Source organism: Danio aesculapii, chromosome 3 (genome assembly GCF_903798145.1).
Source record: "Danio aesculapii chromosome 3, fDanAes4.1, whole genome shotgun sequence".
NCBI classification, from domain to species: domain Eukaryota; kingdom Metazoa; phylum Chordata; class Actinopteri; order Cypriniformes; family Danionidae; genus Danio; species Danio aesculapii.
This window is the reverse complement of record NC_079437.1, coordinates 54922894-54949884: the sequence shown is the minus strand read 5'-3', so window position 1 is coordinate 54949884 and position 26991 is coordinate 54922894. Positions and strand designations below refer to the sequence as shown.

The window sequence follows — 26991 nt, the reverse complement described above, 5'->3', positions numbered from 1 at the left end:
TGGAGGCATTTCCAGTACCTGAAAGAACCATGGAAAAAAAAAAACTCATTGATTGTTATATTATTAAATTTAGTTATCATTATTGATGTTAATGAGCCTTAATGGTATAGAGACACTTTCTACCCCCATTACACACCACAAAGACCCACATCAGAAAATATACATGGAGAATTTACCAATGCTTAAAGGATAAAAGCCGGCAATTTGTACTGTACGGTATAGTGTTAATAATGCTTCAGCAATGTAAAGACGATCACACTAAATCTAATGTACAATTCGTGCTAATAATAAACCTTTAATTAAGACTTTCAGCTCAATAAACTACTAATTAGCTGCTTTTTGATTGTTAATAGTTGGGTTTAAGTATGGATTTAATATAGGATCATACTATATAAGTGCTAATAAAGAGTTAATATCTTAATATTAGACAGGTACAGGGGCAAACTTAGTGATTTAAGGGCCATTAGCAATTCCAGGTATGGGGCCATTCTCTTTCTCTATATATTTTTTGTCTCTTTAGATATAGTATAATAAAGATGTATATTTTATATATTTTAATATTTACAAGAATCTTTATCTTCTTAATGTAAAGTTAAATGCAATTAACTCACAAATAAAAATAAAAAAATTCACAAACTAACTAACGTTGAAGTCAAAATTATTAGCCCCCCCTTTGATTTTTATATATATATATATTATATATATATATATATATATATATATATATATATATATATATATATATATATATATATATATATATATTTTTTTTTTTTTTTTTTTTCTTTTTTTTTTTTTTTTTCCAAATGATGTTTAACAGAGCAAAGAAATTTTCACAGTATGTCTGATAATATTTTTTCTTCTTGAGAAAGTCTTTTTTGTTTTATTTAGGCTAGAATAAAAGCAGTTTTTAATTTTTTAAAACCATTTTAAGCCCCTTTAAGCCCCCCCTTTTACCCTAACCCGCCTAGTTAACCTAATTAATCTAGTTAAGCCTTTAAATGTCACTTTAAGCTGTATAGAAGTGTCTTGAAAAATATCTAGTCAAATATTATTTACTGTCATCATGGCAAAGATAAAATAAATCAGTTTTTAGAAATGAGTTATTAAAACTATTATGTTTAGAAATGTGTTGAGGAAATCTTCTCTCTGTTAAACAGAAATTGGGAAGAAAAATAAACAGGGGGGCTAATAATTCTGACTTCAACTGTATGTACAGGTAATTAGCCATTTTTGTGATTAGATTTTAATATTTATAATAATAAAAACATTTAAACAAATTTAATTCACAATCAATCAAACTAATTTTGTTACAATTTTTCATATGAATTAAATAATATCGGTTGGTGAATCGGCAGTCGTTACTGTTCACTGGGACCCTCAGACCCTCTCTTAACAAGCTCACAGCACTCATTATCTGACAGGTTTTGGGCAGGAAGCGAGATCACTGAGGTAGCTGCGTTTCAGTTTTTTCTTAACAAACAGAAGGAACGTTCCATTCTTCATGGGGGCACACAGTTTTGAAAAAAGTAATAAGGTTAAAATCTTAACGGTTATAGACAGATTTTGCAACATATAATAGAAAATGTATAATAGAGCTATATGATTAATATAGGCTTCTAGACATTGGACAGGACCCCTAATTCCCCAGGGCCCTAAGTGGCTAAGTCCACCCCTGGGCAGGTAACAAGCCAGTAGTAAATAGTGTAAATTGTTACTTAAACTAAAGTGTTACTGTAAAGACTATGTTTACCTCGCCAAAAAACCCTATTTGAGTCTTAAATTTATTGAAAAAGAGAAGCACAACATATGTGATGGGACGCCAGTAGAGGTGTGCTATTCTCTGTATGAAATACTAAAGGGGAGCCTGACAAATGAGCTGTCAAAAGCCACAATCAGCGGGCAGCGCCTGTCGGCTGCGGCCCCTGTACCTGCAGCTACTAGGTCACGCTTCAGGCCTGCTGTAATGAGATCAAATTAACCTGGGACAGAATTGAAAATGAACTGCCGTGGGCTCTGAGCATTTGTAGCTGCAATCCGCTAAAAGGACACAGAGGGTGAGATGAGTGAACTCTTTTTGAAAGCTGGCAGGAGAGAAGCAGATGCTCACCGGCGATGGCGTGTGGGTCGGCTGAGTATTCTTGCACATCCATAACGCCACAGTCCAGCGATGCCTTCAGCTTCTTCAGCTTGGAGGCAGAGGGAGCCACTCGAAATAAACCCTACAGTGACAGAAAGAGGGAAGTTAGCGGTTCACAGTAGTGTTTCTGTTTTAAATCAATACTGGGAGTCTTAGTCCAACAAGGGACTTGTAATATCGTAATATTGTAATTAAAACAAAAGAAGTAATCGTTCAGTTAATTGAGTTTGTTTGAAGTACATTAGACAGATACACAGTTTTTCAAGTAGTAAGTATACTTAGTATTAGTATTTTAATACTAGTATTTTAGTAGTATTTTAGTAAATTAGTTTTATACTTTCTAGTGGAAAAAAAATTACTTGTATATTTGTACATTCTGAATTTACATTTTATATATTTTATTTACATATAATATATGTTATAAATATTATATGCTGTAATACATGTTATAAATTTAAATATATATACAAGAAGTCAGAATTATTAGCCCCCTGTTTATTTTTTCCTCAATTTTTGTTTAACGGAGAGAAGATTTTTTTCAACACATTACTAAACATAATAGTTTTAATAACTCATTTCTAATAACTGATTTATTTTATCTAGTAAGCAATATTTGACTAGATATTTTTCAAGACACTTCTATACAGCTTAAAGTGACATTTAAAGGCTTAACTAGGTTAATTAGGTTAACAAGGCAGGTTAGGGTAACTAGGCAAGTTATTGTATAACAGTTGTTTGCTCTGTAGACTTTCGAAAAAATATATAGCTTAAAGGGGCTAATAATTTTGAACTTAAAATAATTTTTAAAAAATTTAAAACTGCTTTTATTCTAGCTGAAATAAAACAGATAAGACTTTCTCCAAAAATAAAAATATTATCAGACATACAGTGAAAATTTCTTTGCTCTATTAAACATCATTTTGGAAATATTTAAAAAAGAAAAAGAATCAAAGGGGGTTAATAACTTTAACTGTATATATATATATATATATATATATATATATAATATATATATTATATATATATATATATACATATATTATATATATATTACATATATATATATAATATATATATATATATTATATATCATATATATATATATATATATATATATTATATATATATATATATATATATATATCAAGGAAAAGAGCAAGGAACTTTTCACAGTATGTCTGTATGTCTGATCATTTTTTTCTTCTGGAGAAAGTCTTATTTGTTTTATTTCGGCTAGAATAAAACTTTTAAGGTCAAAATTATTAGCCCCTTTAAGTTATATATTTTTTTCGATAGTCTACAGAACAAACCATCGTTATACAATAACTTGCCTAATTACCCTAACCTGCCTAGTTAACCCAATTAACCAAGTTAAGCCTTTAAATGTCACTTTAAGCTGCATAAAAGTGTCTTGAAAAATATCTAGTCAAATATTATTTACTGTCATCATGGCAAAGATAAATAAATCAGTTATTAGAAATGAGTTATTAAAACCATTATGTTTAGAAATGTGCTGAAAAAAATCTGCTCTCCGATAAACAGAAATTGGAAATAAATAAATAAAAAATAAATAAACAGGGGGGCCAATAAATCAGGGGGCTAATAATTCTGACTTCAACTGTATAAATACAACATTCATAGCAAATGCAATAAATCTAATCATCGGGTGTACACTGTAAAAAATATGTTGCTCACTTACAGTACATTTTTAAGTTGAACCAACTGACCTTTACAAGTCATTTTAACCGGCATCAAACAAACTGAATTATAACACAATTTTAAAATTGTTTATCTTAAAAATACAAGTTGATTCACTTTCTAAATGAAATTAAAGTAACGTTAAAACACAAGTAGTCATGATTTTTTATTATGTCATTTTTTTACAGTGTAGGAAATGAAGTGATGTAGGACAGTTTTTTTCCTAAAAAAAAAAGGTTTATTCATATTTATAGATTTTTCTATTTATAAAGCCTGATAACTTTCAAATCAAATTACTGATATTTCACCTTTTTTCACCTTACATGACATTTGGTCAAAATAATCAGTGTTGTCATTTGTTGTAATTGTGTTATTGTCTTATTGAGTTGACTGTGATCTAAAAATGTCTTTTTTTAAACTTTTTTTTTACTATTTTATAGAAACTGCTCTAAATGACATATTTTTGAAATTTTAAACAACCAAGGACAATCAATCCTATGGATAGTAAACAAGCTGCATATTCCTTGATGTCTAACATAAGTTATTGTTAAACTGATATACATTTCTTATAAAACATTACAATCCAAAAAAAAAAAAAAAAATACAACAACAAAAAAAAAATACAATCCAGACAATGTACCGCTATTTTTGGATAGTGGCAATTATGTTCCAGGAGGTAAGTTTTTTTTTTTTTTTGCTGTTTTTTTGTCATGACTCCACCAGTGGTCGCTGATTTCATATTTATCTTTTGAGTGCCATTCGCGTCTGCTGTTCTTTACATATATCCACCAGAGGCTCCTGTCGACTGATTGACTGACTGACTGATCGACTGACCCACCCTACTCTTTGCCTAAGCCCAACCAATAGTGTTTTCAAAAGCACAGATTGACCCACCCACCAACTTCCATGGACAAACTGGTAAACTTCGGGAGCGCAAAAGGAACATCATCATACCGCTCCGTAGCGTTCGTTTTAAAGACGAAATGTAGCCATGTGTACTTCTGGCAAAAATAATACTGTATAAAAATCACTTTTTCCCTTATTAACTGTTCTTTATATTTCTAAAGCATATAATAATCATAAACAATCATAAAAAAATTAAATAACTATTTATATAAAAATAATTGACAAAAACAAACTGTGGTTAATTTAGTAATTGGGGGGGGGGGGTATTGGGTTAAATTGGGTTAAATAAATACCAGCTGTAAATGGTCAAATTACTTGCTCTACCAACAATTGTTTATGGCTAAAAATAATAATAAAAATACTATAATAAGAAAATAGCAGTTTGCAGCATCAAGGAAGTGGTTTTTACAGCAAAAAATGTATGCAAGCGAATGAGTCCGAAAGTCTCAAGCCAATAACGTTCCAATGGCTGCATTTGCTCACATGTAGGGTCTTTTTTTTAAACTTTCAACTCAATATTTTTATAACAGACGTGGCCAATTCTGTTCCTGGAGATTTACAGCACCTTCCTGTAGACTTTAGCTGCAACCTTGATGAAACACATCTGTTTTTAATTACCAAGTGATCTTACTGATCCTACTTAGTTGGTTTATTTGTAATTGGTCAGAGTTGGAGCTGCACTCTGCAGAAGCAGATCTCCAGGAATAGGGTTGAGCACCCCTGATTTAGAACAACCAATCAATATATGGATGGAAATGTACTCAATCCTCTGTCAAGGTAATATCACATCAATCTCTTCCAGAATATTGGAGGTGATCTGCAGTATGATGTCAACAAACAGAATCTGTGACATGCTGTTAGTTATAACAGACCATGATTTTGACTCATCCCACAGTTTGCAGCAACAAACTGTGTTTCAAGGAATAAATAAAGCAGGCTGAGTTATTTTCCCATCAGTCTCGCACCTCTTCCTGCATGCCACATTCGAGCAGCATGGTGACGCAAGCCTCAATAGGAAAGGCAATCTCCCTGCCGCTGATGGCTAGATGTTCCTCTAAGGCCTTCCCATACGATGGCTTCTCTATCCAGGCCTCTGAAACACATCAAGGTGGACATTAAAATTATAAACCCAGGGTGCATTTCAATCAGCTCCATATCTCCCAAGGTCACTGATCAATAGGTCGTATACATGAATTCAGGCACTGGTGAGTGTGACATGAGAATGTTCTCAATGAACGTCATTAAGTCAACATAATATAATTAAAGGATCATGAAACACCAAAACACATTTTTTGAGATGTTTACAGTCATATATGTGTCCCACACTGCTAAAAACAATATTAGGATACATATATTACACAAAAAAAGTGAAAATTGGTTATTTTTTCGTTACTTCGAGCAAATTTGTTCTTCCGGACGTCTGTACCTGCGAGTGCATCGTGACGTCTCTGAGCGTGCAGCATTAATTCATGAGAAAGATTTGGTTCAAACCAATCAGCGCGCTCTATTGTGTATGCGGTGCAACTTCATTAATATGCATGATAGCTTCGAAGACTGTTTTTACCTGCTATAGTGTTCAGATGGCAGAGAGACGCCACGTTGTGTTGCCAAAACAAGTGGAAGAACAAGACGAAATGTTTTGAGACAGGTCGTCAGTGTTGCGTTATTAAATGTGCTGCAACGTACGTTTTGTTTTCATTTTCGCGCTATGAGAGCGCAGCTGGACTCACGTGTGGATTACAGTGCACGCGACACGCCACAGAATTACGTTTGTAAGGAACATTTTTACCCGAGAGCTTTTCGCATCTGGAAATTGTGAAATCCCGATTTGCCACTCGTGACCTTTTAATAAAGATGCGGCTCCAGTTGGTGTTGATTGTCCTGTCTCTACAGATTTGGTAACCCTGCTGAAAAATCCAGCTTAAACCAGCCTAGGCTGGTTGGCTGGTTTTAGCTGGTTGACCAGCATGGTTTTAGAGGGGTTTTGGCCATTTCCAGGCTGGTTACCAGCCTTTTCCAGCCTGGTCTTAGCTGGTCAGGCTGGAAAATGACCATTAAAATACTGTCATAAAAAACAGTGCACTTATATAGGAGACAAGTATTAAATATTATTTATTTAATGCCTAAAAATGCATATGCGTGATTGTCATCACGGGACAGTGTGGAGGAGAGAGAGAGAGGTGAGGTAAAGATGGCGAGTTGCGCACCAAGTGACCTGGTCTCGAAAAAGCACACAACCTCTGCAGTTTGGCAGTATTTCAGGTTTCGGCCGAACAAGAAGGGAGACGTGGTAAATATGAACTAGAGGTCTGCATTCCGTGAATAAATTTCCGAATAAAGCGCGGGAGCGGTCGGTAACTCTGGTGTAATTTGCACAGGAGCAGGCGGTCTAACAATATCACTCCCGAGTGAGCGAGCATAGTGCTGTCTATGTGTGTGTGTGAATGAGAGAGAGCGAACTGCGCAGATCTCTAATACGAACAAGACAAACAGGTGACCACGAACCTAAGGTGGCATATACGGTATTCAGTTTTTGAATGGTTTAGGCACAAGCCAACAGTTTGGGGACGCTGTCTGAGCCTTACATCGTAATTTTTTTTTATTATGCACTGTAATACCGTATACCGAGGTAAAATAGGGAGGAGGTTTGACGGTCTCAAAATTTGGATACCGGCCAAGCCTAATATAAGATAAATGACGTCAGTACACAATAACAGGTTATGATTATTACTAAACCGATACCTAATTGTCCGCATCTGCATCGCGGTGCACCGAAGCAATGAATTAATTTTGACACCTTGATTTGACAGTGGGTTTAACTGATGAGTTTAGATTATCTTTCGCAACACTGGTTAAATGCTCCAAAAGAAAGTTTACTGACAGACCCACACATGCACTTGAAAGCCAGCACTTAACCAAAGTTGTTCGCTCAGATATTGAAGAGTATAAGCGGAGAGTCTTACCCTGGTGAGCTTTGATCTGCGGCAGGACACTCTGCAGGATCTCCAGAGACTTCCTGTGGTACTCGGCCTGAACCTCAATGAGCTACAGCAAGACACACACACACATGCTACAAGTGTTCCCAAGGCATTTCAGTCGAAACAGCACACTTCACCTTTGATATTCATAGGTGCTTACCGTTTGAAAGTAGTTTGCATAGTCTATTTCTTTGGCCACAAAGTTGTACATGTCCGCTGATAACTGGTCCTATAGAAGAGGGAAAGGTATGACATGAATAATTAGATATTCTCTTTTCTTATATAAAAAATGGAAGACTTAAATTTGAGATGGAGACTACTTAAAAGCCCAGATATACTTATTTATTTATTTAATTTTGAATTAAATCAGACCAAAATTAATTTGGTGTGGAGTATGAAATGTTTAAGAAATATTTACTCAAGCTGGTAAAATTAAATTGGGCAATTGGGCAATAGGAGGCACATCCTTCTAGAACAGGGGTCACCAAACTTGTACCTGGAGGGCAAGTGTCCTGCAGATTTTAGCTCCAACCCTAATTAAACACACCTGAACAAGCTTTTCAAGGTCCTACTAGGTATACTCGAAACAATCAGGCAGGTGTCTTGAGGCAAGTTGGAGCTAAACCCTCCAGGGCACCGGCCCTCCAGGACCGAGATTGGTGACCCCTGTTCTAGAACATTTAAATCTTCTGTTTATTTATTCCATTCATTTCAGATATTAGCACTTTAAAAACATGAAAACACGTTTACAAGGATTTTACAACAAACTGTTTTGATGCTTCAAAACTTTTGACACAATTGCTTTGTTGGTCAATAGAAAAACCTACACCTAAAATTTTAGTTATGTTTGTTCACTTGGATGTCATTGCAAGGTTTATTTGTATATTCCCTTACAGAAATGTCACATGTTTTTGACGTGATCACATGGCTGAGGAGGAGTTGGTCTGGTTGGACACGATCGCTGAACCCAAAACTTGATTTGCAATATTTGATGTCTGACAACAACAACAGTCTTATTTTGATCTGTTTCCCCAGTTTCTAATATTTGCAAATCATTTCAGTGGTCCACAAAGTGAATAAAAATAACAAATTTTACCTAAACACATATATTATCAATAATATATTCAGAAATTTTTTTTATGTATGTGTGTAGATACTGTATTTAGAGTGGGTACGGAAAGTGTTTAGACCCCTTTAAATTTTTCACTCTTTGTTCTATACACATGCATATAATGATGTTAAATAAAGCTTGTTAACAAGTTATTAATGATTAATGATGGAATTCTAATTTTTTTTTATAATTTCATTTACAAGTAACAAAGTATTTACAGCTATTGTGTATTTCTGTTTCTGATTTTAGTATATTTCATTTGCTAAAATCATTAATTTTCATTTTAATGTACACACAGCACCACATATTGACAGAAAAATCACAGGATTGTTGACATTTTTGCAGATTTAAAAAAAAAGATAAACTGAAATATCACATGGTCCTAAGCACTCAGACCCTTGCCTTGACACTCCTATATTTCACTGAGTTGCTGTACATTTCTTCTGGTCATCCTTGAGATGGTTCTACACATTCATTTAATCCAGCTGTGTTTGATTATACTGATTGAACTTGAGTAGGAATGCCACACACCTGTCAGACCTTACAGCTCACAATGCATGTCAAAGCAAATGAGAATCATGAGGTCAAAGGAACTGCCTGAAGAGCCCAGAGACAGAATTGTGGCTTGGCACAGATCTGGTCAAGGTTCCTAAAAAATTATGCTGCACTTAAGAGCACAATGGCCTCCATTATCCTTAAATGGAAGACTTTTGGGATGACCAGAATCCTTTTTAGAGCTGGCCGTCCGGCTAAACTGAGCTATCAGGGGAGAAGATCCTTGGTGAGAAAGGTGAACAAGAACCCAAAGATCACTGTGGCTGAAAGCCATAGATGCAGTTGGGAGCAGAGGTGGGTAGAGTATCCAAAATCTATACTCAAGTAAAAGTACAAGTACTTGCAGAAATTTTTACTCAAGTAAAAGTAAAATTAACAATCTTAAAAGTTACATATGCATACACAGTTGATGTCAAAATGATTTGCCCTCCTGTGAATTTCTTTTTCAAATATTCACAAATGACGTTTAAGGAATGAGGAATTTTTCAGTTTTTTTCTTCTGGTGAAAGTCTTACTTGTTTTATTTTGGCTAAAATAAAAGCAGTTTGTAATGTTTTTACAACCATTTAAAGGTCAATATCATTACCCTTCTTAAGCAAGATTTTTTTTATTGTTTACAAAACCAACCATCATAAATTATTTGACAAATTACTTGCCTAATTAACCTAGTTAAGCCTTTAAATTCCACTTTAAACTGAACACTAGCATTTTGAAAAAAATCTAGTAAAATATTATTATTAATATTAACAGTAAAAATATTAATATTAACAGTAAAATACTGTCATCATGGCAAAGATATGTGGTGTGTTGATAACATCTTTTTGTTAAACACAAATTGGGGAAAAATATACAGGGGTATAATAATTCTGACTTAGTACTATACTATATATATATATATATATTATATATATATATATATATATATATATATAATATATAATATATATATATATATTTTTTTTTTTTTTTTTTTTTTTTTTTTTTTTTTTTTATTTATTTATTTATTTTTTTTTTCAGGTTGGAGCTGTAGTTCATGTCAGTTCAATGTCAGTTCGATGTACAGCATGCATCACAATATCAAACTAACATTATTCTTGATAACATCTTGGAGTGAAAACATAGACTGAACTTGAGTCCGTGGGTGACATGGTCCAATAAATTCACTGCACAGACAGTGTGACCATCCTTATTCTTCGCGTATGAGTGGGCACAGCCATTTGAATCATTTTGGCTCGTGACTTCCAGCCTCATTCACTTCCAGTCATTTTTAGAGGTTAAAAACAGCTCGTTTTGCTGCTTGATGTTGCAAACTGACATTTTTTTTATTACATGATTTTGCTTTGTCTGTATCATCTGTATCATTGTCTAATCATGCAAACGCTTGTTTGTAGAGCAAGTAGTTTGACCGTTTTCTGCCGTTTATTATTCTTAGTCATTTCAACATAGACGCACACTCTAACCGAAAGTGGGAGACTTGAAGAATAGACCCTCTAGCAACCTCTCACGACACAACCTCTCCAATGCGGTGCCTCGCGATATTTGTAAACAAGTCGCATGAATAATATTTATTATCATTTGAAAGTAACAGAGGAATGCCGCCAAATGTAGTGAAGTGAGAGTAATGGCTTTTCTCTTATAATTTACTTGAGTAAGAGTAAAAGTACACATCTTTAAATATTCTCAAAAAGTACACGTTACTTAACAATTTTACTCAAGTAAATGTAACAAAGTAAATGTAATTCGTTACTACCCACCTCTGGTCGGGAAATGGGAGAAACTTGTAGAAAGTCAACCATCACTAAAGCCATCCACCAGTTGAGGCTTTATAGTAGAGTGGCCTGACACATAAAAGCTTGCATGGAGTTTGCTAAAAGACACCCGAAGAACTCCAAGACGGTGAGAAATAAGATACTCTGGTCTGATGAGACCAAGATTAAACTTTTTGGCCTTAATTCTAAGCTGTATGCGTGAAGAAAACCAGGCACTGCTCATCAACTGTCCAATAAAGACCCAACAGTGAAGCATGGTCGCAGCATCATGCTGTGGAGGTGTTTTTCAGCTGCAGGAAAAAGACGACTGGTTGCAGTCAAGGAAAGGTTAATCCGGCCACGTACAGGGATTTCCTGGATAAAAAGCTTCTCCAGAGTGCTTAGGACCCCAGACTGGGCCAAAGTTTACCTTCCAACAAGACAATCACCCTATGTGCACAGCTAAAATAAAGAAGGAGCTGCTTCACAACTACTCCGTGACTGTTCTTGAATGGCCCAGGCAGGGCCCTGACTTGAACCCAATTAAGCTTCTCTGGAGAGAACTAAAATGGCTGTCCATCAACATTTACCATCCAACCTGACCGAACTGGAGAGGATCTGCAAGGAGGAATGGAAGAGGATCCCTAAATCCAGGTGTGAAAAACATGTTGCATCTTTCCCAAAAAGACTCATGGCTGTATTAGATCAAGAGGGTGCTTCTGCTAAACACTGAGCAAAGAGTCTTAATACATAGGACCCCTGTGATATTTCAGTTTTTCTTTTTTTAATAAATCTGCAATATGTCAACAATCCTGTGATTTTTCTGTCAATATGGGGTGCTGAGTGTACATTTATGAGGAAAAAATGAACTTAAATGATTTTAGCAAATGGCTGCAATATTACAAAGTGTGAAAAATTTAAGGGGGTCTGAATACTTTCCTTACCCACTGTACGTCATTAGCAAGATGGTGACAACTGTGTGTGCAGATATAATTGTTTTTTTTTTTCCCACAAAATTTCTAAGTTTTTTACAACAAAAGTAAAGAGTTTCTGTTCACAGAATTCACATACAATTTTACATGAAAAAAGTAGAACAAGCTAAAAAGAAGTCCTCACCCTGCAGATCTCCATCCGATTGGCCGTCTCCTCCATTTCCTCCCTCAGGGAATCAGACTTGGCTCCACTCTGCTGCACATTACTAGGGTGACCTGAAGACTTGGATGATTGTTGCCACCTACAGGCCAGGAGTACAAATGACACCGTCAAAGTACAATGTGAGCGACTCGGAAGAATCAAGATCAGACTAAATGCTTATGGTCCATACCGTGTCCTTGCAGAATCCATGTCCAGAACAAGTTTGGCTAAATGTTTTCGCTGTTTCTGAATGTTCGGAATTTCCACCTAAACAGCAAACCATGGTCAAATGAGAAGAAATAAATGATACAATCTTCCTTTCAGGCACTTTTTTAAGTTTGAGTGAAGTTCATTCTAAGGTCATTCTAAACTCTTTGATTACAACCAAAGACTATAGAATACACAAGACACGTCACTTGTATCTTTTTGAATGGGGAAAAGAGTAACTGTCAATATGGAGAATAAAGCCCCATCTACTAGTACAGGAGCCAATCATCGATTGCTATATGATGGAAAAAAGCCCGCCTTCTAGTACAATCTAGCCAATCATTGGTCGCTATAGACTGACGATACTCCGGGGGAGAGGCTCAGACCAGACATGAGATTCTGCAGTTTTTGTGTGATTTGGACATTTAGAAATGGAATAGAATTGAACAGTTGCTGTTCAATTTTATTGGTGAATCCTAATATGAAATTCAATCGTAAGCTTGGCAAGCAATTTTGGAGAATTTGATGTTTCCCATTCAGACAGAATGCCCGAGCATGCTGTTTCAAAGGTGGCCGCCGAGTGAAATGGTTTGCCTTAAAGGGACTTTGTTACAACTAGGTTACATTTACATAGCCTCTATTTCCATATTAAAAATGGAAATTTTTAAATTCCAAATGTACACAATTTGGAACAGGGAATCTCATTTAGGTGCATCAGAAAGCCCATTTTTATCAGTTTATTGTGTAAAAGAGACAGAATGATAATGAGTGATGCCAGTTATTAGATACGAGCATGTTTTGGAGGCAATCATGGCGAACAAATGTCAGTAGACAATTCTGGCCAGCATGTACAGGAATCTCCACATTGCTCTTTTACTGTACATCCTGGGCTTTGTGTATGACCACAGAGAATCAGGATCCCAGTTTAATACCTCACCTGAAGCAATATGTTTTTAAGGGGCTCTCACACAAGATTAACTTTATTAGCTGTGGTAAAGTTAACAGTGTTGTGACCTGTAGCCTTTGTCTGTGTCATAAGCCGCATTTCCACTGTCAGGCCAGTGCGAGCCAGGGCTTTTATTAGGTCGGGCCAGGCCAATCGCCCGGGAGGTTGAGCAGTGAGGCCGAAATCATGTCGCGTTTCCACTGTTGGGCTAGTAGCTCGCAGCGCGTCAAGCAAACCCCTCCCCCAGAACGTCCCCAGAATCAAACATCACACAACCCGCCTAGTTCAGTGGGAATCAGGCAGGCAGATAAAGCACACGATCGCATCATCAGGAAATGATTAAAATGAAGACAACCGAAACAAACAAATGACACGTTACTGTACAACAGTACATTATATTTATACGCACAGGCCTATGTATTTTTATTCATTATATTCGTTTACTCGCCGACCAACTGTCGGCATTGCACATCAAGTGGTCTCGCCACTAATGGAGGGACCCAGCACACCCATCCATAATATAAAACCACAGAAATTATCCGGTAATAACTCGGTATAAAATGTATTTTATAACATCCTTGTTTTGATAGACGTTGTCAAACATTCAGCCCAAATCCTCAGGAGAGACCTTAAACATATTAATTATTCCCTAGGCTATATGACACATTCATTCATTTGTTTTCTTTTCGGCTTAGTCCCTTTATTAATCTGAGGTCGCCACAGCGGAATGAACCACCAACTTATCCAGCACATGTTTTAAGCAGCGGATGCCCTTCCAGCTGCAACTCATCACTCGGAACCGCTATATGACACTAAAGAGTATAGAATCACCAAGAGGCGACACTCTAGTGCGATTTGGGAAACAGCCACTAGATGGCGCGGTGGCCATTTTGAATTAAAATTCCAATAGCGCAACAAGATATTATTAGTCTGTAAAATAAACTATTACAAGTGCTGATGATCGGGATAGTAAGTGTTGTTTTGTCGTCTTTCAGGTTGTATCTCAGCTTTAATGTGCTTTTTAAATAAATAAATAAAAAACAAAGCAGCTGCTTGCTATCGCAACAGCAATAAGATCCAATAGACAGCCGATCGCTTTCACTCCAAAATGGCAGAATCCGAGGCTCTTGCTGAGCGCTGCTTTTGCAATGGAGCCTTCTATTGAGTGTCGCCTCTTGGTGATTCTAAGTTCTTTGGTGACACTTAATACTGTAGGTAATTCCTCTTTATTTCAGAGAATAATTTAAGGATGTTGCATATTATTCAGTTATCTTAAGTAAAGGAAACCGTTAAAAGTTTCAGGACATAAGAACAAGTAAGAAATATAGGCTATATTTCGTTGCGCTCAGCAGTTATTCACTAATAAAGCTCTACATTTAAAATAAATTTTTAAATTTTACCACGTCATATAAAAACAAACGTTTATTTGAGGACATAAAACACATTTTTTACTTGCTGTTTTTTCCAATCTGTATGTAAAGCAGGACTGGATGACAGAAAAGAAGGTAGTTTCTGGTTTCACTCACCCAAAAAAAGCTCTGTTTGCACGATTTGATTAATTATAATATTACAAATACTTTATAAATAATATTTCAAACCTCCTCCGTTTTTATTGTTTCTAGAAAATATCACATTTTTTCAGATAGGCCTTTGTAAAATGTTTAAAATGGCTTTAAATAGTTTAATTTATTTGTATTGTATACACCTAAACTGTTATAGCTTTTGTTTGTTTTATATTGGTTTATTTATTTAATGTGATTTTATTATAGCTGATATTAGTAATTCTTTAAATGATTTCAATACAGCGTAGGCTATTTTATCTAGATATGACACTATTGTGTTGAGTCTGCAAAAGTGGACACGTAATTTGTAGAGTTTTCTGTCTTTCTGTTGCATTCATATTTTGTATTATCTTTAAAATAAAGAAAGCAAGAAACCCAGCCATTCGCGACATCAACAGAGCTGTCAAGCGAGCGCTCTTTTGCCCGGTCTCTCACACACACAGTACAGGCATCTAAACGCGTATATATCATGCACAAACGCACCTTTTAAACTTGACAAAAACTCTCGACAACCTTTACTGGCTGCTGTGTCTTTAATATGGTGTAATGATTGTTATGCGTTATTGAAACATGAAGGAAGATGCAGCAAAGAAATATCACTTTTAAATGAAAACTTTATTATTTTGTGCAACAGTCTTACATTTAAAAGGGAAACATAAAGGCGATCATAAGCAAAAAGGCCCCTAGCCTATAAGGTGTTTTATGGAACATCCTAACTTAAACTGACCAGCTGTATGTTTTTTTTCCCTTATTTATTTATTTTTATTTGTTTGGCGCATGTACTCGTGTGCGATCGGAGAGCTAGTGTACTGGTGGCATGCCATCTTTACCAGACTCGGGCAAAGTCCACCTCACCTTTCACTCCGCCCTAAATCCCTATAGCTGGCCCTCTTTGGCCCATGGTATTTGGCGGGCTGAAAAAGGCCGGCCACTGGCCCCGAGGAAGCCTCGCTTTGGCCTGATCAGGCCCTGGAAGTGACAGTGGAAATACGACTGGTCCTGGCTCACTCCGTTTAGGTGCGATAGTTGAAACACGGCTATGTATTCTTTTATGAGCCTTGATATAATGCACTACAGGTTGCCTTACAGGTGATTTAGTCCTTCTTTTTTTCTCTTTCAGTTGCATAACTTGTATTGTATGTCTAAATTCCATCTCCATTATCACTTTGAGTCATTGGTTACTTATATTGATGAATTTGTAATTCGTATCTAATTCATACATTTTAACATACAATTACTCATCCCCCAATGATGGTTGAGTTTAGGGGAAGGGTTTTGGGGCACATCCTTTTAAAATGTTTTACAAACAAATGGTTATGTACTAATTTTATTTCGTATAATTTAAACAAATAATAATAAAAAAAAAATCTAAAATAGGTATGTTTTCTTGTGAGATCAGGCTGGCTTTAATCACAGTATCCTCTAGGGATAATAAAAAAAACAAAACAATACAAAACAATGGCAATACCAGCATATCCCGCATGCATTATGAGTGCTATGGTCAGATTGGTCTTTGTGTTTACATGCTCAACAGGAATGACCGTGATTGGCTACAATGATCATCTCTTCAGGCTTTTCACCAAGTGCTTACACAGACGTATGGACAACATACAGTGTTTAAAAGTTGCATCTATCTAGCTGATCCGTCAGTGGATCGCTCATATCTATTCATGGATGGATTCTGTGATAGAGGTGACATTCAAACGCTCTAGTGTCAGTGTTTATGTGTAAAAACTTGGTGAAGAGCATCAAGTGATGATCATTGTAGCCAATCAGAGTCAAATCTGTTGAGTGTGTGAGCACAATGGCCAATTGGCAGTGTTCAGTAATCCACTCAACATCACTCAAATGTTAGTGGGAAATGGATGTTTTTACATTTCAGTACTGATTGGTAACAAAGTTGGTATATTATATATTATATATAACATTATATATAAATTATAGAATAACACTGACAGGGTTATAAATGCTTACCTCAGCCAGCACATAAAGAGGCTCCACGACATCTCTTTCAATCTGAAGCTCAAAGACGAGAAGTTCCTGGGCCAATTTCTCCTCTGTATCTCCACAGAGCTTCAGCATCTTACTGCAGAAAGAGTCAAAACAGTCCCTGAAACTAATTTGAGCTTGACGTATTCAAAGCCGCATCCTAATATCTTACTATGAATCTCAGAAAATTCCTCAGATGTGATCAGAAAATGCTACTCATAGCAAAATAAGCAATTTTTTATGTTTTAAGCAAAAAATATCCTAAGTCATAAGTATTGTTTGACAACAAGAACCAACATTACAACGTCATAAGCATTCATTTTATAACAAAGGTAATTTTGCTTTTAATTTATTACAATATTTGTCATTTTGGAACAACTTACTGTATATTAAGTGGCCTTAACTAATATGTTCTTATACTGAAATGAATCAATTGTAACAATATACTTATAGTGTTAGTGCATGTTTTTTTTTTTTTACATTGTACTTGATTAAATACATGCATGTGGTTACATTGTTGTTAATTTCCGTAATTACATTTATAATTACAATGTCGACCATTCCTTGTACCTTAACCCATCACTAAACCTACCAATACCACCCAATCTTACCCTCAATATCACAAGAAGTGTTCTGCAATCAGTGGTGGAAAGAGTACTGAAAAATCATACTCAAATAAAAGTATCATTACTTGCCCAAAAATGTAGTGCAAGTAGAGTAAAAGTACCTGTTGTAAATATTACTCAAAGTATGAGTAAAACGTCCTTTCAAAAGTACTTAAGAGTAGCGAGTAGTGAGTATTACGCTGTGCAAAACTGATCCATTTACATGTAATTTGTATATGTGTGTAAACGGCTGTAGTGCATTTAGTTTTTGCTCAGCAGGCACACAGATGTTAATATGAGGTTCGATTTAGGTTGTGATGTTAGGTGACCAAAATTCAATGTTCAGCCAGTGTCTAAGGAGAACGTTATTTTGATGTCCAATAACGATGTCAAATGATGTTGATCTTTGGTTGATTTTAGGTTGTGTTGGAAAGTGACCAAAGTCCAACGTCGAACCAACATCTTAAACCAACATCACATTGACGTCAAATACTGATATTTATTCATCAGGTAAGGCAACCAAAATCCAACGTCTAATAGACGTCATAGTGGTAACGTCCACACAGCATCAAGCTGTAACATGTTTAGATTTGGTTGATTTTAGGTTGGAAGCTGGACACTAAAGTCAGCCTGACGTTGAGTTTTGACGTCAACCCAATTTTCATTTCCAAACAAAATGCAACGTCCCCATGACGTTGGGGTACAACGTCAATCTGACGTCATGTTGACATCTTGTGCCTGTTTGGTGTTTAAGGCCTTTTCAGTCATCATACAGTAAACCTCCATCATCTTCTCTTCAGCGACATGCATCTAAACAGTCTCTGGGTCGATGCGTGTAAAGATTTTGGACATCTTCTTGCACACTTTTAATCCCTCCAAACAGTTTGCTGTATTATAAATCGCCCATGTCTTGAGGTAGTTCATGTGGCGATTTACCTTCTTTGTGCGATTTGATTGGACAGGAATCGCAAGACTGATTTTTCTAATCCCCATAGACAAGAAAAAATAAAGTAGTGACTGCAGGTTGAAGAATAGTAGTGGAGTAAAAGTACCGATACTGCACTAAAAATGAACTCAAGGGAAAGTAAAAGCACACTTTTTTAAAACTACTTAGTAAATTACAATTCCTGAGGAAAAAATACTCAATTACAGTAGTCTGGGTATTTGTAATTAGTAACTTTACACCACTGTCCGCATTATGAACGCAGTAAGTACATTCTATTTATTATTTGATGTAATTGTAATTACATGTAATTAAGACCACTTAATATAAAGTGGAACCATCATTTTAGTTTAATATTTACCCTACACTCTCAGAAATAAAGGTATGCGAGCTGTCACTGGGGTGGTACCTTTTCAAAAGGTACAAATTTGTACCTAAAAGGTCCATATTAATACCTCAAATGTACATATTACTACCTAAATAGTACAAAAGTGTTACTCTTAAAATTTGTAGGTACTAATATATACTTTTGAGGTATAAATATGGACCCTTTAAGTACAAATGTGTACCTTTTGAAAAAGTACCACCCAGTGACAGCTCGCATACCTTTATTTCTGAGAGTGTACTGGCTGATGTTGTCTTTCAGTAACCTATTAATAGCTTGTAAATGTAAAGCAATTTCCATTTTTTAACAATTGATTTAGGGATGTTTGTGTGTTTGTTCTTAAAAACCAGACAAAATATTTTAAAAGCATCTATCCCAAATGATTCCCATTTAGTCCAATATGATGGACGCGATAATCCTCACACAGCAGCAGACTACATACAATGGACAAATAGTGAATTAGAATGCAGCCCAGGAGAAACAGCTTGAAAACTTTGTTAGAGGTCAAAATACAAAGACAAACATCTGCAATATGTGATATCTCACCCAAGCAGAGAGTCATCTCCTAAAACAGCAGCTCCCTCCACCATACATTGAGCAAGGGTAGTCAGCGGCAGCTTTTTCTGTTCAGGGAAATATTACAGTAATAGAATTATGAGAGTAGTTTTCTGTTTATACTTGTTTAGAACCATTTTGTGTGAGGTTTTTCATTTTTGTTAGAACTGTCCCTTTAGCCTTTGAGCGCTGTTGGGAATGTTTTCATCCACTCTGGGGTGATTTTTAAATCTTAATTTGACCACAACTTTCTCTGCATTTCAACAAATGGAAGGATTTTTGGGGAGAAATCTTATTTTGACACATGTTTGGGGAAAATGCTTTGAAATTAAAAAAAAAAAAAAAAAAAATCAACAGTACACTCTGGGCAAATTTAATACACGCTCGTAATGTTCATAGCTGTTTTTGCACCATTGACTTCCATTATAATGACCTTTTTGATTGCAAAGCCATGACACCATATTATTGTGCATTCTTGATTGTTGGTGGTTGTTCTTGTTGGGAAGAGGTACAATTAGTCATTTTTACTGTTGATCATCAGTTAACATCATTAACCCTTTAGATAGTCCTGTACAAAAAAAGTGTCTGGCTCAGTTTGAATAATAGTGTTACTGAGTGACTGAGCTGTAATAAAAGACGTACCGAGGGTGATTTGACAGATCTTTTGTCTATTTCTGTGCCTTGTTGACCCTGTAGACATGCTGTCAGCTTCTTATGTGTGCTATGAGAGACCTGCTTCACCAGGTCCAAACGCTTCTCCACCTGAATGCAAAGTAAACACAAATTTGTGTACATTAGCATTAAGCAATGTATGCTACAGATGCAGATTGTTGACCCTAGACCACAAAACCAGTTTTATGTTCCACATAAAATACATTGTATGTGTTAAAATTATAGTTTTTTTATGGCAAAAATCATAATTTTAGGTAAATATCATGTTCTGTGATGTAAATTTCCTACTGTAAATACAGGGTGGGCCATTTATATGGATACACCTTAATCAAATGGGAATAATTGGTGATATTAATGTTCTGTATGCGGCACATTAGTATATGTGAGGGGGCAAACTTTCCAAGATGGGTGGTGACCATGGTGGCCAATTTGAAGTCGGCCATCTTGTATATTAACTTTTGTTTTTTCAATAGGAAGAGGGTCATGTGACACATCAAACTTATTGGGAATTTCACAAGAAAAACAATGGTGTGCTTGGTTGTAATGTAACTTAATTTTTTTATGAGCTCCCCCTTACATATACTAATGTACCACAAACAGGACGTTAATATCACCAACCATTGCCATTTTATTAAAGTGTATCCATATAAATGGCCCACCCTGTATATAAAAACTTTACAATAACTTTTTGGTAACTTAATAGTAATGCAAATTGTTCATTCATTCATTTTCCTTCGGCTTTTTTCATCAAGGATCGTCACAGCTGAATGAACCGGCAACTTATCCAGCATATGTTTTACACAGTGAATCCCCTTCCAGCTGAAACCCAGTAATGGTAAACATCCATACACAGTCATTCACATACAGTACATACACTACGGCCAATTTAGTTTATTCAATTCGCATATAGCACATGTCTTTGGACTATGGGGTAAACCGAAGCACCCGGAGGAAACCCATGCAAACATGGGAAAAATATGCAAACTCTACACAGAAATGTAAGCTGACCAAACCGGGACTCGAAGCAGAAACCTTCTTGCTGTGAGGTGACAGTGCTAACCACTGAGCCACCATGTCCCCCCATGATGCACCATGTTAAGAACATAATCTGGACAAATGTAAAGATGATTTTCTCAATATTTAGATTTTTTGATTGCTTATTTTTGTGGTCTAGGGTCACATTGTTGTGTTATTGTGTTCACACTGATCTTTAGGTTCATCTTACCTGTAGCAGGTCTTCACTCAGTACCTCAGTTTTTTCTGCCCTGTAATATTGGAGAAAAACAGGCATTTAGGTTTAGCTCCAGCAAGAGGAGGAATAATTTAGCTAAACACACACGACGGGAGCACATCTACCATGGGACTGACTATAAATCCCTATAGTGATTAAGCACAAGCTATTTAAGACACATATATGCAGAAAATGCTATGCAGACTGTTGAGTGGATTTTGAAAGCAACCTTAAAATGGTGGTAACTACACTGAAAACAAAAACATTAGGAATTAATTACACAAACAAAACGTAACAGTAAATAATTTATTGCAAAGGTATATTATAGAAATCTAAATATAATGGTAATGTTTATCTTACAAATGCAGATATTTATGAAAAGCAAGTATGCAATTGAATCATTGTTATGTTTAAAGGGGTCATAAAGTGGGAAACTAAAATTTGCTTAATCTTTTTGACAAACAGTAAGTTATTACACTAGAAATACACCTTCTGTGTTTCAGTGTTCAAACTTTTCTTATTACGGTGCTTTCACACTTGGTTCAATTGCCTGGACCGTACCCGAATTCGATTGTCCCCCCTAGCCACCTTCTCGGCTGGTTTATGTTCACACATTTCTCTTTTTTCTTTCTGAACCCTGGTACGCTTGCGTCATCGAGCTGCTGTTTTCTGTACGGCTGTTGCTAGGTAATGGACACAAAAGCAAAGTGGCAAAATGGAAAGACACACATCGCGGTGGTTCTGCTTTTGCTTAATTTTTTGGTTTTGAATATACAGAAAGTGACTTACGTATTTCTGCCGGGTATGTTTCGTGGGTGCGCACCCGAGTTCAGAAGACACATTCACACAAGCTAAATGTACCATACTCTGACGTCAAACGAACCCGGGTGCAGACCAAAAGTGCTAGTGTGAAAGCACCCTTAGTCTAAAAACAGCTCATATGAAAGCTAACCTGCCAAAAACGACAGGTTTTACAAGTATTAAGTAGTAGAAATTAATTATAAATGCAGAAATTTATGAAATGCATGTATGCAGGTATTTAAAGTGCAGTGAATCAGCATATTGAAATGATATCTGAAGCATTATAAACACACACACATATGCACACACGCATGCACAGACAAAATAAACCTATGTTAATGTACATTTTCAGACACTTTTATTCAAAGTGACCTTCAAATTAAGACAATATTAGTAATCAGAGCAACAGAGCATTCCAGGACAAAACGCAAAAGCTTTAAAAAGGTTGCACTGCTTCCTCCAATAAGAAGTGTCCAAACATTCTAATGTTCCATAAAACAGATCTCAATTAATATGATACAATAAAACCGTATCTGTGAAGTTCGACTTATTATCACAACCCAGGCTCATTCTAAAAACGTACCGCTATATACATTACGTTTTTTGCAGTTTTTGTTTTCACAAATCTACCAGAGGCCGCTATGTACGCTTTTTGGGATCTCAAATTTATCTCGCGAGTGGCCTTCATGCCTGTTGTTCTCGCATAAATCCTCTGTCGACTGACTGACTGAACGATCGACTGACCCACCCATTCCTTCCTTAAACCCAACCAACAGTGCTTTCAAAAGCACTGATTGACCCACCCAACCACTTCCCTAAACCCAACTGACAGTTTTAAAAAGCAATCCAGAAAAGGAAAAGGCCTTGCCTGATTTTTACCACGCTTTTACCACGAATACCACGAGTTATTTACTTGTTTATATAATTTTTTCACTTCTGTTTTAGTCTTACCTGCTTTCTGAAACCGTTCTTCACTAGACTCGAACCCCATCATCGTGGTCAACTCCTCTCCTCACAACTCCCTATCATCGTGGTCAAGTCCACTGACGTACATGGCGAGCTAACTGGACAAACTGGCAACAGCAAGAAAGCCGTCTATAGTTAATCGGTCAGCTGGTAAGCGCTAAAACGAACAGTGTCATACTGTCCCGTAGTGTTCATTTTAAAGACAAAATGCAGCCATACATACTTCTGGCTACATAATTCGCGATCTCCAGAAACGTATATAGGCCTACTTTTCAGAATGAGCCTACACCAATTACAACTCTATGCTTCCTCTCGTTCTTGAAACAAGTTGAGGTTAATGCATCTAACCGAATAAACAAGATGTGATGAAACGCAGAGTTGGCCGAAATCAATGAGTTGAAGTTGATGGACATTTATCCAGTTAGAAATGACTGTCAGACATGCTGAGATGTGATCAGCTAGTTAGATCATTAGGCTAGTATGAGAGGATGAATCGAGTATCATCACCACAGCAATGATAGAAAAACCCATGCTACTGAATGACCTAGTTATGCCATGTAGATAGAGAACATAAGCGGTCCAAGAACCGAGCCCTGAGGCACATCAGAAGCAAGATACCACCATTTGGACCCCTCACCGCTCTAACTGAACCCCTAGAGCGTAGTTCCTGAGATGCCCTTTATAAAGAGGGTTAATAGAAGGATTTGGTGGTTTAGCGTATCAAAAGATAAATACAGAACAATCCACAGTCTCAGGACAACACATCCTGCACTTCTAAAAGTGACTAACATCTAAGCATGAACTACTGGAGACAAGATTACCACTGTTTCTGCCCTTATTAACATTCTGCCATTTTATTTATCTTGCTTACAGATGCTGTCACAAGAACAACACATAGGTATTCCCGAAATATATGCCACAGAGTCGACATTTCCAAGCAAGTCAAGCTAGGAAGATGAACTTCAGAAATACGAGGAGGCTGAACGTCACCCCCTCCAGGTCAGGGACATTCGCGAGCTTTGGAAATCAATACAAACAACTTCCATGATCCCCCATGAATGCGACGTATTGAACTCTGGCCATTAGAAATTCATAATGAAACCACAGCGAGTGTGAACCCAGTGCAGGTCCTCTTTCTGCTGAGCCTCAGATAAGCAGCGTGACCCATATGGCGCTCACATACATACAGAAGAGCAGGTTGCCATGGCAGCAAATGCCGGCGAATGAAAATAGACACCAGCACATCCACCATGACAGAGACGTGTTAGACTGAATCAGAGGCTTGTGATGCATTGAGGGATCATTTCATATCTACGCCTGTGTTTAAAAGCCTTTTAGAGGCACCTTTGTGAGGAAAAAATGGTTGAGAAATTTAATCATCATTATGTTTAAAGGGGTCATAATGTGAGAAGCCAAAATGTTCTTGATCTTTTAGACAAACAGTAGGTTATTATACTAGAAACACACCTCGTGTGTTTCAGGGCTCAATTCTTTCTTTTTAGTCTAAAAACAACTCAAATGAAAGAAAATCTGCCAAAAACGATAGGTTTTACAGGTATTAAGTAGTATAAATTAAGCCTCTACTGCACGCATTATGATAGATCTATAAAAAAAATATTTGACTGTTTTTCCTTTTCTTAAAATGGTTTAATTTGAAGTGCTGTAAAAATTTAGAAAAATTTCTTTTTTTAAGATACTTTATGATATGTTGCTATATGTCAACAATGTTCAACAGTGGATCTAAACTTTGAAATTTCTAATTTAAATCTTCCTTATAAGTGAAGTTTATTTTATAACTAACTTCAAGAGGATCACATGCTTATCATTTACCACAGCCAGTCTCGCATTAGCTAATCATGATCTTCCAATAATATGAATCCTAAGTTTCTATAAATAACCACAGTGTCCAGTCCACATTTATTTTATCAGTCCAACCCCCCTTCCTCCCCGTTCTCCTCCTTTAATATAGATTGGGCGGCCCTGGTCCCCGCCAGGCCGGTGAGTGTTTCTCTGAGGAGTTTGTTTATTCTCCCCGTGGTTTTCCCCCTGGTTCTTTGGTTTCCTCCCACCATCCAAAGATATACATAATGCACAACAGATTTAACAAATCAGCACTGGTCTATCTCCCTTCTTTCACAAGTGTTCCCCTTAGCTACCGCAGCCGGGAGTTTTTGAGATCCACTTGAGCTCAAACTCCCCTCTTGCTCTGTGAACGGAAGGGAGCCCTGGGCTTGAGGATCCCTTGAGCTCAGGGCTCCATTCTGGGACAGCATGCCAAAAAAGCTTTTGATAGACCATCAGCTAAGTGTGAACTCTTGAATTAACAATTTTGTTGTTTGAAATGATTCAATTGGTGTTGCAGTATTATAAGCTTTAACACAGAACTTATAAATGACACCTTAAACACTTTCCAACAACTCATATTCCAACAGCTTTCATTTATTCCATTCTTTTTTGCTGAATATTATTAAAAACAAAACTAATATGTAATATCATGTATACAACACACAGTAAATATAAACATTTTCTCCAGTAAATATTATAACAAATAAATAACAAGTCTAGTATATCCAGATGCATCAGAATAATGTAGCTACTAGCTAACAATGTTTATATACTATACACTATACTACGCCTGTCTTATCTGCCTCAGAGCTACCTTACTTGAACTGTTTCCATCACCGTTCTTATCAAATGTCCAGTCTGCATCATTCTCATGGTCCCTAAAACCCATCTCATCCTCACTTTCATCTGCAGGAAGAGCCAGTTCTGTCCTTTTCTTCTTTCACTTTCCATAGAACATGGTAGTGCTCGCTATAATACACTGTTCCCTGTATTCATATCTATTCAAAAGTAGTATTTCCATTAAAACTAGATTTTATCCATAATGCAAATTCCATTAACATACAACTAATCAACATTATATTATTAGCATTCATGTTGTTATTGTTACAACTTAAAAGTTCACAGTTGACCTTGCTAGCTAACCCATTGCAATATTGCAGAGAGTCAAGTCCTGTTCCTTTCCAGTCTTGCCAGCCCAGTCCAGTCTAGTTTGAATTTTTAGTTATGGATTTCAGCCTCGGGTGTTGTTTGGTTTCTTAAGCCTGATTTATACTTTCGCCTGGCGCCGCGTCGCGGACCTCCGCTGACTGTGCACGCACCTCATGAAATGGACAAGGCTTTTATACTGGACGCATTTGCTGTTGTGATATTCTTTAAAACGACAGGGGACAGTCAAAAGAAACCCACCGTAAAGTCGAGCAGATAAACAGAGAGGTAGGAAGTTTCCGGAATTACATTATATCATAAATATCGTTCAAGATTCTTAAACTAATTATTTGTATTATTTGTATTATTTATTTAAATGATTATAAGGATTTTTATAACCATTCAAGTTTTTTTTTTAAAATTCAAACATTGATGCATCACTTGCTTTTGCTCATATCTCGAACAGTTCCACCTTTTAAAGTTTATCAAAATATCAATGACAACAGAACATTGGTTGCTCTACAAATATATATATATATGTATATTTTATTTTATTATTATTATTTTTTAATTATGGCAAGAATAAAAGTAAAAAAAAGAGAAGATTTACTAAAATATACTGACTTTTTTTTAACCCACTCAATAACTCACACATTACTGTCCGGCCAGTTTGTCCTCTGATATCGTACTGATATGTTAAAAGGGCAATAATGGTCCAAGATTCCTGACCATTATCACCAATAAAGCTTAGAAAAAAATAGGGCATTAGTATATTGTAAACCAATAGATTCACATACTTTTTTCCAAGTATCAATTAAGTAATTTGTGACTTCATTTAAGTTTTATAACAATTAAATGGTTTTAAATT

The 26991-nt window shown here is 36.1% G+C and overlaps 1 protein-coding gene across 1 annotated transcript in view; it reads right to left on the bottom strand.

The window, feature by feature from the left end:
* Nucleotides 1–26991, bottom strand: part of arhgap44a (Rho GTPase activating protein 44a) — a 155003-nt gene that overhangs the window by 64595 nt on the left and 63417 nt on the right. The window contains 10 exon segments of the mRNA XM_056452821.1: nt 2111–2222; nt 5710–5837; nt 7708–7789; nt 7883–7951; nt 12253–12370; nt 12461–12537; nt 16960–17071; nt 19454–19530; nt 20105–20224; nt 21360–21399. Of these exon segments, the coding sequence (XP_056308796.1) occupies nt 2111–2222; nt 5710–5837; nt 7708–7789; nt 7883–7951; nt 12253–12370; nt 12461–12537; nt 16960–17071; nt 19454–19530; nt 20105–20224; nt 21360–21399 (935 nt within the window).